The following is a 13,149-nucleotide window of genomic DNA, read 5'->3' on the forward strand; positions in this document are numbered from 1 at the left end:
GTTTGTATACTGTATAAATATGAAGTTTTTTCCTTTATGAGAAAGCTCATTTTTGACAAAAACATTGCAATTTTGGGGTATTTACTGAGAAAGATGAGTAATTAATTTCAAAATCTAGCCAGAGTAGCTCTCTATAAATAGATGTAATATCCAAAAAGCAGACRACGACAATTAATCCATGGTGCTCTTTTACTGATGCTGTTGGACCTGCTGTGTCAGATCATACAAGCTTATTAAAAAGACAAAATCATCTCTTTTAATAGCCACAACTATAGAGGAACACACATACACAGTACAAGTAGTCCCTACACTCGTAAAGAAAACAGTTGCAAYCCTTGTCTTATTGATTCAGGTCTCAGTCTTCTGAGTAGGGCATCTATTAATATCGGTCCAGGTACATCTCTGATTGCAGGAAGACAGGCAGGTACTTATGAAAGAGATGACTTTGTAAGTTTAGCACTACTATACATAGAATATGATCCATAAATTCAAAATTATATTATAAATGAAAACCTGTGGAAAGAGCAACAAATTGTTTTGAGGTAGCTTGTTCAGATTCAAGATCACCAATGTCCATTAATGATAAACTTTGCAGTACACTTTGAGTCAATGTGAAAAAAGCCTGTCGACAAGTCTGTATYTGCTGCATTATAAAACAATACAGGACCTTTTTATGGATGTTTTTATACCAAACTATATCTATAAAAGCAGCACTGTGACCTAGTTGAATATAAATTTAGCTGAGATGGGCGCAGGGTCATAAAATGAACAAGCTCCTGGAGAGTGGGTGTGGTGTTAGTAAGGGGATGTGGGGGGGGAGCTGGGTTCAAGGACAGAAGAAGTTTCATCTTCCCCACCATTGATGGTGTTACCTTCCTATGGAGTGCCTGCCAACACCTCTCTGCCTGACCTCATCATCCCGCTGTGACACAGTCACACCTGGCTACATATGCAGCTTTTTTTAATATTCCTGCTGTTTGAGTGCATCACAGAGATGAAAATGTTCCAGGAGCAAAAAACCTAGTGGAAAATTTTGACTTCTGGACTATTTTCTAAATTGTCTCACGTATTACTCTAATCCCTTTCATAATTAGGTTTGTTAAATTAAAAAAAAGACCCCGTTGATGCTGTTTGTTGGGGATCATGACTAACGGGCAGCTTTGCCCCGTAAAAGATTTGTTTGGAAAGACTTACTGGTAGGGCTGCCATGATTAGTCAACTAGTCACCCTTATATCGACTTTTAAAATAGTCAACGACTAATTTAATAGTCGATTAGTCGGTTTTTTTTTTGTTTTTGTTTTTTTTTACCTTGTTTTTCTCTCCAAACTGCTTTGACACCTTCCACTGCYGCATCCGCCTTCCTGTCCTTGACACACATGCACAGTAGTGGTAAATGTGGTAGGCCGTGGACGTCACAAGACATTATACAGACAGGCTCTGGTACCATGGCTACCCTGCAACGGAGCTCAAAAGTGTGGGATCATTTTAAGAAAAGGAAAAAGAAACCTGTGCAATATCTGCAAGGCAGAACTTGCCTTCCACGGCAATCATTTTTAGTTAGCATAAAGCTAAAATCTAATGATGGTTATATTGTAGCAGCTGCATTCTAGTGCAATAAGCTGTATATTTTATATTCAATTAACATATGATCCGATTAGTCGACTAATCGAAATAAATAAATTGGTGATTAGTCGACTATAAAAATAATTGTTTGTGGCAGCCCTACTTACTGGTATGACCAGTATTCATCTGTCACTCTGAACTTAGTATGTTCAGGAACAACTCAGAAAACCACCAAGGCTCAAACYTGCCATAAACTGTAAACTGTAGAAACACCACCATCACTGTCCACAGTTGAGAACTGAGGGTACAGACCCAAAAAAATATCCTGTTCCGAAAGAAACGAAGATGATATTATGCCCAAATTTAGCACAGCACAGAGGTTTTTCTGTCTCAGGTCAACGTGGCATAAAGCATTGGCGAACAATAGAGCTGTCTCTATTGTCTCCACATGTGAATGAGCAATTCTGCTTTAAGTCTGCATCAGACTGTGTGGAGACACACAAAATTGTGTTTTTACATCTACTCCTCCACACAATTTGCCTTGAAGAAAGAGAAGAATCRTTGAGCTGAAGGAAACAGAGTACCTGATCTGGCTACAGGTAAMTGATGAAGGCAAGGACATTAAGGGGAAAACAGAGGAAGAGATGTCCCATGCTGGAGCATAGAGTAGAAAGGCCCGAAGGGATTTAAATTGGCACACCAGCGGCCCCAGACAGGGGATTTAGTGCCGTATTGGGCTTTTGTGCCACATTATTATCAGCCAGTTATCCGCCAGGCACATAGGTAGCTCTCGATCCCCCTGAGAAGAGAGAAATCTATCCCCCTCCAGTCTCCTTCTTCATGCTGTTACTATGATTCAGCCAGGCTGAGGCTTAGCTGGTGTTATTGAAATGCTACAGGGGGGAGCATCCTGCTTCACTGACACTGGGAAATTAAGCCTTGAGATGCACAGAAATGTAGAGAGAGGTTTAACGCTTAAAGAGACATCACTCTGCTTTGTCTTACAGAAAAAGTATGCTAGCATTCAAAACTAAAAAGCAGCTATCTGCCTGAATGAGCTGGCATTAACTGACAGGTTTAACCGCCTCTCTCCATCTTCAGTGCAATCTGCGCAAGGGGATTCCACCTGTCTGCAGATCAGCATGCACACTATGTGTGGCATTTGTGGATCAGTTTTTCCATCTAGACAGAAGAGTTACAGTAAATACCACTTTCTAACGACATCAGATATCAGTGTATGAGAGGTACTTGCCCTACACCGCTGCTTCATGCTTATCGGGTCACATGAACAGCAAGTGTACAAGATGGAGTTAATGTGGCAATGCTTTCAGCCAGGACGGCAGTGATGCTGGACGTCTCCACAGCCCAGTAAAGTAGAATGACATGAAGTGAAGTAGCATGTGATGGACAAGACTGAGGGGGTGCAGCACTAAAAGTTGACAGACAGACTACTGATGGATTAGGTGGTAAGCCTGGCAGAGAGGGCTGGCCTATAGAGCCAGTCTGCCTTATGCACTGTGGTGATTAAAGTATAAAACTAAAGTCTGGGGAATGAACCCGGGCTCTTAGAAAAGACAACYAAAAGAAAAGGTGTCCAACAGGAGCATGATTAGGCAAAACTTCATACAGAGCCACAATGCTTCAAAGTATTTAAGGGCCGATCTGCATCACAGGTTGATCAAATTCAACATTCAGAAAGGTGGTTTGAAAATAAATGGCAAGTGTCTGATTTTCAGTGAAAAAGGAGGAATGGAAGGTACACACAAGTGAAAGACTTTATAAAACCTGAAAAAATGTGTAAGCATGACAGCAATAGCTGCTGCATAATTAATGCGCTTAGTCTTCTGACTGCAGCAGCCACACGGTCAACAATTTTAGAGAAAATCTATATTACTATTAAATTATTTAGACCTTTGCCAGCGCAGTGCTCCAGACCATCACTGGAATAGCAGCAGGATTACTGTTAGGGTATGTTGACAAGATGACAGAGTTCTGCAGTTTCAAATAAAGTCATGAAACTACCACCAAGTCCACTTTCAGCAAGATGGTGGGGATTTTCTCTGGTGCAATAATTTGTTAAATTTTTTTGAAACAGTATTTGCCCAATATGCAGAATGTGTATTTGTCAGGGAAGTAACATGTAAAATAATATTCACTGAAAGACCAGGGCCTGACTTCTCTCAGGCTTCAATTTTTTTTCTAGACTCTAAAAGCTCACCGTTTTATAGACTATAGGATTGTTGAAAACTGTAACACAGATAAATGAATGTGGGAAAAAAGCAGCTTGATATGAGCTGTCAAATAGCAGGCCGTGAACTGTTTCCCCACAGAATTTGCTGCAGGGGAATGGAGAGCAGATTTCAACTCCACCATCATGTCCTGCTGGCTTCTTATTGAAAGAAGTCAACTATCTCAGCACCAAAAACTTCATAACGTCCTTGTTCTGCTCTGCAGCTTTGGTGAGCTTGTAAAGTAACCCCTTTTTAAAGTGCTGAAAGTTTCAGCTGATGACGACAGTGGAGGTGGAGCCCAGTCTCTAGAGAGGCTATTCACATCTGTAGCTGAATCACAAAGGTTTGGACTGATCAGTATCTAAAATCAGAAGGTCTGGGGGGTTTGTAGAAAAGCTAACTATCAACACGTTTATATAATTCAGAGGCTGAGCAAATGCTCCAACAGACCAACTTCACAGCAGACATTTTGACTTGAAAATGTACGAGAAACACGGCTGTTTTAATAAAGGCTAGTGGATTACTAATAGATAAGCTGACAAAAAAGGTATATTTTATATTATCTAGGGCAGCTTTCTAACAGCCCTTCATAGTCACAGTAATATTGAATTTTTAACCCAAGTTGCATTAGTCTTGAATTTATATTTCTTTCTGCAGCTTTTTGAAATGAACACAGTTCACAAAATGCTTCTTTGAAAAACACATACTGACAAAACTGCTAGTAAATTAAACCACAATAATTCAAAATGGTTCCTAATCAATATGGTAGATTTATGTTGGCTGGAGCTGAGCATTTTGAGTTATGCAACCAAGAAGTGAAACAGACAAATGAGAAAAGCCTATTTGCTTTAGTAGCCAAATATAGCCTAGACTAGAGCCACAAACTTAGTTCAAGCAAACAAAAAGAAATTAAATAATTAAAATATAACCCCCGCAGTACTTTACAATTACTGTGAAGAAAAATTAAAACTGCAGTAACCAGCATAAATCATGGGATAGAATATTGATTGCTGCAGATAAATTCTGTCACTGTTCTGAAGCAAAAAAACAATGTGAGTGATCAAGTCCTTCATAAAGAAACTCAGATTGGACCTCTAGCTTGCAGAAATCCTGCATAAGTCAAGTAGGGACATACAGATTAGTGTGGCACGTGTTGTTGAAATAGAAAAAAAAATCACAGCGCCAGCTAATGATCTAGCATGACAACTACAGTGGATTCAACCTTTTTAGTGCTCTTGTTGAAACTAACTGCAATGACAGTGTTACCATGTAACATCGCCACAATAAACACTGGACAAATCTCTAACATTTCTAGAGATTGTCAAGGAACAAAGCAATGTGCTCAAAGTAAAACGACTTAAAATATCGATCCACTTTGGTATCCATACTGTCTGACACCAACGCTACCATCATATGTTGCTGTGGATTCTCAGTCATCCAGGACATGGAAAATTAAAAAAGAAAAAGATGAAGCAACCGGGCTTCTGTTCTGTAATCGAAGACATAAGGAGTTCCAACAAGTTGAACGTGAAACCAACTTAAGTATCATTTCAGAACTTTAGTATTGACATGGTCCAACAAAATTACTATCATATATTTCTGTGGATTCTCAGCCATCCAGGACATGGAAAATGAACTGAAAAAAGACATATTGTAGCAACTGAGCTTCTGTTCTTTAGCTGAAGATGTGTGAAGTTACAAGATTTAAAGAGAACGACTCGAAGTTAGTGTCATTACTTTGACCAATGGGCTTATTTTCACATCACTGACGAAAATAATGGAAATTATTAATTTTGGGAAAAAGGGGCAAATATAAGATTTTTTTCTTTCTGCCTCCTTTCATTTTAAGTGTGATTTTGATTATTTTTTGTACAAAAGTAATTTTTAAATAAATGAATAAATGAATGAAACTAAATGTCAGCTATAATGCAACATGAGCATTCAGACTGCAGTAGCTTTGACAAACATCAGATATGTATCTGATTTAGTACCAAATTATAGGGGAAATAAATATGTTTTTATAATCATTATGTAGAAACATTTAAGTTCTAACTCTGTATCGATTCTCTGTATTGGCATGGACCCAAACAGTACTCATACTTGGTTGGAGAAAAACTGTCAAGACACCCCTAATTTCAGTGTGTAAAATCAAACTTATTGCATGAGCTGAATCGCATCAGGTTGGTTTTATTGCCTTTGTACGTTTTAAGAATCAAATTGTTTGAAGTGTAGCCTAGACTATGGACAAACTGTATATTATCAGCCAAAGACCAGAAATACACAACCCCAGTGTCCATCAATTAGGGGTGTAAGAAAATATCGATACACTGAAATATTGTGATATTTCATTTCCCGATACTGTATTGATATTCTAAAGCCCTGTATCGATTTTTATTAAGGTTTAAAATGTCAACTTTCCTGCCAGCCATTCATTTTTGTTGTAGTTCAGCCTCTGACCACTAGTTGGCAGCAGTGAGCCAGCCACTTGGCTCCTCTACCTCTTGAGCACCAGAGAGTAAGGGTAGCATTAGCATTGTAAGTAAACATTAGCTTTTCTTTTTTTTCAGTAAGATGTTTTTATTTAATAGGATTTTTGGACAAAAAAAAATCACAATATATTGCCTTGCTTACAGTATCGCAATATATCGGGATATTTCGTATCGTGACTCCTCTGTTATGATATGTATCGTATCGCCAAATTCTTGTAAACATTAGCTTTATGCTCCGATAGCTGGATCTGAGCGGAAAAGACCGACACCCTCTGCCTTTTAAGCTGAAGTAAGGTTACAAACAGTTCCTTATTTGTCAGAATGTCTGTATTTTAAGCCAAATGACAACATAAAGGCTATTGTTAAGTGTTTGATGACCATATTGTAAATTAATATTCAAAACGAAAAGCTGCAAAAAATATATTTTCAAACTATTTATTGGCAAATTTAGTATGAAACAAATAAAATAAAACACATACAAAGCAGAACACAGCTAAATGTATCAAAAGTATGTCTGTGTAATATTAGAATTTTCTGAGACAATGAATTTTTTTTTCTTTACCAGTAAGAGGTTTTTATTTAATAGAATTTTTGGACCAAAAATATCGCAATATATCGCCTTGTTTACAGTATCGAAATATATCAGGATATATCGTATCGTGACCCCTCTGTCATGATATGTATCGTATCACCAAATTCTTGCCAATACACAGCCCTGCCATCAATAGGTGCCAAATCTAGTTAGTAAAACACGACTAAATGAATTGGACATCATTTAGAAATACAAAGTAAACACGATCAAAGCAATGCATCTTTATTTTGGTTCCCTAGCAAACACAGCAGAGATGGTAGTGAGCAAGAAGTGGTGCAGTGAACCAGTGGGAGTCCCAGCCCATCTATAAAATCTGTTTGTATCAGACCCACACTGTTGCAGATATCACCCACTGGGCAGTTGTTTTCTCCAAACTTGTAGTTCCTGTCGCTGAACAACATCACATGATGGTAGGAGGATAGACAGGGCTGTCCCAGTCAGGAGGAGGTGGTTTTGTTTTGTCTGTTTATTTGTAAATGTGGAGGGAAGTGGGGTTTTACTTTCACTTACATGAATTATAATATCTGTCTTTTTAGAAATATGTCAGTATGACAGCTGCCTTTTGTTTGTTGCCCCTTCAGACCTTCTTTATCTTTTGTGAAACTTTTAACGTCACGACGCCGGTTTTACGATTGTTAATCACAGCTGCTAAGTTTCTGGACTTCTATGAGCTRCCGGCCTTCTTCGAGCAGTGACTTACAAGAAAATCAAAGTATGACGGTAGTATTCAAAAGCGCCATGAAACCGAGAGGTTTCTACGTACCTTCTGCTCGGGTTCGAAGATCAGACATGGTCCTCTGGACCGGCGGCATCTCCCCCRGCCGGAGCCCTGCGACGTCACCTGTCAAGCGGCCGCGGCGAGGTTCAGCTCCCCCCTCTCTGCGTGACTCCCGCTGCTGCTGCTGCTGCTGCTTCGCCACCGTCAAAGAGTGTTCAAATAACGACTGAGACTCAGCGGAGGAGCCTCTCTCATGCGGACCGGACTTCTGCGTGTTCGCCGCTACTAAAATCACACATGTAAGACGAGACAAAGCCGACCTTCGTTTCGCATGGTGGTGGTGGTTTGGAGCCCCCCAGCGCTTCACGGGTTCTCCTCCAGCATCCCCCGGCGACACACGGCAGATTCCGGCCGCTGGACGCTTTCCGATTCTCGGGGAGTGGACAGCGGGGGGGTTTTACCGTGAACTGGAGCGGGGGAGACCGTGCAGCGCCACACTCCGGACCGTACCACTGTGCGTGCGCGGCGGGAGGGGTGGACGAAACGAACAACTCTCAGTTTCTGACTCCCAGCAAGAAAATAACGCATTTATGTTTTATATTTAGGACGAATAAAACCCTAAAAAACGCTTTATTTTAATTGGCATAAACCATGCCGAATGAAATGGAGTTGCGCTTTRGTTCAACCACCCCTCCACCCCCTCTGCGGTAGTTGCAGTTCACATGTTGGGACTTCAGTGTTTTTGAATGCAGAGATTTTAGTGCCAAATAGCCATCTATCTTTCTTTCTATGAATTTCAAAATGTTCAAACATGTAATAAAAGTATAGTCAAAAATTGTAAAATAGTAAAGAGCAAATATATCCATACATACATAGAAAGCAAAAAATGCAAATAGAAATTTCTAAATTCAAATCTATAGCGAAATAAATAAAAATATAGCTTGTAAATAAATTGAATCTCCAAACCTGGGAATCAAAGATGCATAAATGTTTTTGATTAAACAAATATCATATCAAAATTAATCCAAACAGTAAAAAAAGGCATTCTTGATCCCTAACTGAAGTTTATGAACATGTTCCTGTCTTCATTTAAAATCACCATTCTTGAGCTACTTGAATTACTATTTTAAAGCATTRATTGTCCCATCCCAGCTAATTCACATTCAGTTCACAGCTAAGTGTGAAGCAGCTGGGATGGGAGTCAGGGTCTCTGAGTCCAAGGCCATGGTTCTCAACCCAAAATGAGTGGAATACCCTCTCCGGGTCAGGTATGAGTCTTTGCCTCAGGTGGAGGAGGTCCACTATTTAGTTCATAAGTGATGGTAGGATGGAGTGGGGGATGGATCAAGAGATCCTCRATAATGAGGATGTTGCTTCAGTTGATGTAGATGAAGAAAAAGTTGAGTCGAAAAGCAAAGCTCATGATTAACCGGTCCCAAACTGGCACCCATGGTCATGAGATGTGGATCATGACTGAAAGAATGAGATCCCATGATACAAGCAACCTTTGTWGGGTGGCCAGGCTCAGCCTTAGAGATTAGGATCAGATTGTGATTGCCTCCCTTTGGAGGTTTTCTGGGTAATATGAAGAGACCCCAGGAAGACCCAGAACTTGGAGGGATCCCCTCTGACCTAAGAACGCCTCTGTATCCTCCAGGAGGAGAATGTTGCRGATTGCTGGGTTTCTTTCTCAGACCTGTTGCCTCCGTGACCTGACCACTGATAACCAGAGATGGAGCTTTAGCTATAAGAGTGGTTGTTTAAAGATTTGTTCTTGTTGCAATCTTTATCATCCAGTGCTAAAGCCGAAGGGACAAAAATGGATTTTAATGGTTCCTGAACTCTCTGAAAGTGGATGTTTGCCTTTTTGTATATATATATGTTTTTTCGGTCATAGATCAGTTTGGTGGCTAGGTCATTAAAATCACACGTTGAGCATTAAYAAACCTTGAATGAGATTCTACATCATGTCAATTACAAGATTTGGCTAAAAGGTCGATGACTGTAATTTTTCATAAATGATTTTGGTCTATAACAATAAGCCGTCATTCTGCTAGGCACTTTATTTGTGTTTCATTTTAGATTTGCAAACCGAGTAATTTATTCTTGTGTCCTCAAAAGAACAAACAAAATGTGTAGAATTTTTTCTGCAAAGAGATAAAGCTGTGAATAGTAGCTAAAGGCCCCCATTTGTGTTTGTTTACAGTAGTTTAACCTGCGGTAATGCCAAAAATAATGAGCTTATTCGCAAATAAATAACTGCAAAAACTCCTGTATCTTACTTGTAAGATGTGGTTAGTTTAATATTCTGACTGATAGTTTTTTTGTGTAAAAAATGCCTCACAGCTGAGTTTTTTATTCTGCTTCACACGTTGTTTTTTTCCCACAATCCTCAAAATGATTATACGGCTTTTATGATATGGCTGTGATTTCTGATTTATACAGAATGCCCTCGCAGAGCCGCATAAATCATTTTTCATCTTAATTAGGACGTTGACAAATCACGTTGCTTGTTTCCTCACACAGAACCCAGAAATAGCTGCGTATGTGTAATGTACAATGAATAAATCAGCTGATTCTTAGTTCAGCCCTGGGAAAAAGGAAACTTATGTTGTATAAAGTTAGCATGGCAGACTTGGACAGACACTGTCCTCAACACTGGCATTAAGCAGCTRTAAGCAGACACTTGTGTCAGTTGCCGTGTGATTATGTGATTACTGTCTGGAAGATCTAATCCACAGGTGACAGTATACGCTGGGCCACAGCTCCCTTATCACAGTCTCTTTGTCGTGAATCTCCCGGGCTCCAAGGTTATGATAGCTTTGGATTTTTCATTATAGTTTAGTTTTATTTTGTTTTGACCTTTTTTCTTTTAATTAACATTTTTAATTAGTTTTTTACAGTGGATTTGCTAGTTTTTATTAGTTTTTATTGCCTTTTTAATGCTTAATTTTAGTTTAGTTTAGTTTTTATTAGTTCTAGTATTAGTTTTTTGGTATACATTAAGGCTCCCCTTATAGAGGGCTTTTAAATGTTTTATAGATAGGTTATTAACTTATCTGTAAACACTTTATAAATTATTAAGAAGTGTTTATTATGCCTTAATTAAGGACGAAATATGAGACAGAACTGTTCGKTTTATTGCCAAATAGTGAGTCAAATCTGTTCATATTACATCTAAAGCTGCTACATTAAACATTTCAGACTAGGTTTTTACGTAGTACAGTACAATATTATATGTAATATATATGTTTACAATACATTATTGTGCTTACAAGGTAGAAACCTGGTCTGAAATGTTTAATATATGTTGCACCTTTAGATGTAATAAGAACATAAACAGATTTGGCTCACTATTTGGCAAGAAACCAGACAGTTTTGTTTCTTTCTCATCCTTAATTAATGCATAATAAACACTTCTTAAAGATTCATAAAGTGTTTACAGATGAATTAATAACTATTTGTCTATAAGGGGAGTCTTATTGTAAAGTGGTACCAGTATTTTTTATAGTTTGATAAACATATTTGCCAATGCATCTTAAATTTTGTGATGTWCCTGTGAGTTAACTAAACAACAGCTATTTGCAAGGGCGTAACTTTAAGTCTACCGTTRGTGGGGGCGGGGTGTGGTTATGCTCTAAAATCCTGCATGGCATTTTTAGCAATAATGCTTAAACATACATACTGTATATGACATACTTAAAGACRACAAGAATGTTGCATCTGTCTACTTAACCAGTTGATTTCCATTGTGTTTGAGCAAATAATGTTAATTTATTGGAGGGCGGGGTGTTACTTTGTCTGGATCAAATTATTGTGGGGATTATAACCCCCCTAACCCCACTGCAAATTACGCCTTTGGCTATTTGGTTGCTAGTTAAAGCAGTCTAATAAAGCGACACCTTCCTAAGATAATAGTGTAACTCAATTTTGCCAACTAAAACCTTGGGAGATTATTTTAAGATATCCACATGTCCCAAAATAAATTGACAACCACTAAAACTAAGGATATTCTATCTATAATTTCAGTTAGTTTTAGTTGATTTTGTAAAATGATTATATAGTTTGAGTTAGTTATTGTTTTCTCATTTTTTTATAGTTTTTATTTATTTTAGTTAACTAAAAAAAATTTTCAGTTTCAGTTTTCGTTATTTAGTTAGTTTTAGTTAACTATAATAACTCTGTCGGGCTCTCAGTAAATTGAAATTGGACGCTTTAAAGCAGCAAGAGGAAAGCATCAACAATCACCTCTGCACRCTGCTGTGTGAGCTCACACTCACTGCGGCTGAAATGCAAATCACAGCAGAGGCTGCTTTTATGCAGCAGCAGCACCGCTGCGGTGGCTTCAGAGAACTGCAGACACMCAGCAGAGGAGCTTAGATCTGTTTAGTTTTGTTTTTATATGTACGTTAGGAAACCGTGCAGCTTTTCCCTTTAGCATCTGAATGTTTGCACTATTAAAATATGATTAAGTGACAAAAAAMGTACCGTATTTATTCATGTATAATACGATCTCAAGTGAAATACGATCATCATTTTTTGAGCTTACAAAGCATTAAAAATCTAATTATCAAAACCTCGTGCATAATACCATCCCCCAACTTTATGGATGTGTTAGAAACCTGGTTTTGTGTTGTGTTTTTGTTGCGTTCAGTTTGTWTGTGCAGATAGTCTGGAGCTGCTGTCACTGGAGGGCGGAACCACAGATCATCACTCACACCTGCGGATCCTCTCCTGCAATCATCCAGGGGATAAAAGGAGTTGGCTGTCAGTTCTCCAGTGCCTGAGTGTTTGCCTGCAATGGTATCTCATGTTCCCATAGCTTGTTCTGTGTGTTAAATTTCTGAGAAGTTTTTTCTCCCCTATGGAACTTTATATTTACTCCTGCGATCTCCTTCCAAGGCTTCCTCCACCACCTCCTGGTTCATCTACCAGAGTTTCCCTGAGCCTTCTCGAGAACCCAAGATCTCCTGGAGCAGTTCTGAGACTGACAGCTTCAAGGTCTTTGTCCCCGGTCCGCACGGTAATCTGCCATCGCTCCATCTATCTGGCTGCACTGCACTGACTTGTCTTTCACTCAACCACCCCCCCACTGGTGGACGCTCACTCACAACCCAAGTAAGAAGTTTTTAGGTTCCTCATCATTTCCTCAGTATTTTTGTGTTGCACATCATATTCTCCTCTGCCTTCAGTGATTCCCTTTCCCCAGGTCTCCAGCCCCAGAAGGAGRTTCTCAATTTATTAGCTTTTTATTTGTAAAATAAACTTTTTTGAACTTGTCTCCTGAGAGTGTTCTGCATGTGGGCCAAACATCGTTCTAAAAACATGACCGGATGATTTTTAGGGTTAAATTTCTAGTATTATACATGAATAAATACAGTATTTGTCTGCGGTGTAGCATATTATTTCTGCTTTATTTAAGCCGTATCAACACATAAAAAGTCCCAACATCACCCAGAGTTCAAGCTTCACACCCACCCCATAAAAGGAGAGAAATAAAACCCAAAACATTTTCACCTTCCCACATAAAGAAGCATTTCCTCCACAAATTTTCC

At 38.8% G+C, this 13,149-nt stretch overlaps 1 protein-coding gene and 1 long non-coding RNA gene across 11 annotated transcripts in view; one reads left to right on the forward strand and one right to left on the reverse strand.

The window, feature by feature from the left end:
* The window catches only part of atp8a1 (ATPase phospholipid transporting 8A1), a gene marked incomplete at its 3' end in the record, with an annotated part of 86,277 nt that extends 78,127 nt beyond the window's left edge, over positions 1-8,150 (reverse strand). For 2 of the 9 annotated variants that reach the window (XM_014019568.1, XM_014019574.1), the window contains 1 exon segment: positions 7,640-8,138. In XM_014019568.1, coding sequence (XP_013875022.1) covers positions 7,640-7,688 — 49 coding nt within the window. 9 annotated transcript variants of the gene reach the window in all.
* Positions 8,151-12,253: 4,103 nt separating this feature from the next.
* Positions 12,254-12,873, forward strand: LOC106525386 (uncharacterized). Of its 2 annotated transcripts, XR_001311110.1 has the most exons (3): positions 12,254-12,397; positions 12,497-12,712; positions 12,787-12,873. It is a non-coding gene; the product is annotated as an uncharacterized LOC106525386 (long non-coding RNA). The 2 variants fall into 2 exon arrangements; XR_001311109.1 differs by having other exon boundaries at positions 12,497-12,873.
* Positions 12,874-13,149: the final 276 nt, after the last annotated feature.

This window comes from Austrofundulus limnaeus, unplaced genomic scaffold (genome assembly GCF_001266775.1).
Source record: "Austrofundulus limnaeus strain Quisiro unplaced genomic scaffold, Austrofundulus_limnaeus-1.0 Scaffold224, whole genome shotgun sequence".
Lineage (NCBI taxonomy): Eukaryota > Metazoa > Chordata > Actinopteri > Cyprinodontiformes > Rivulidae > Austrofundulus > Austrofundulus limnaeus.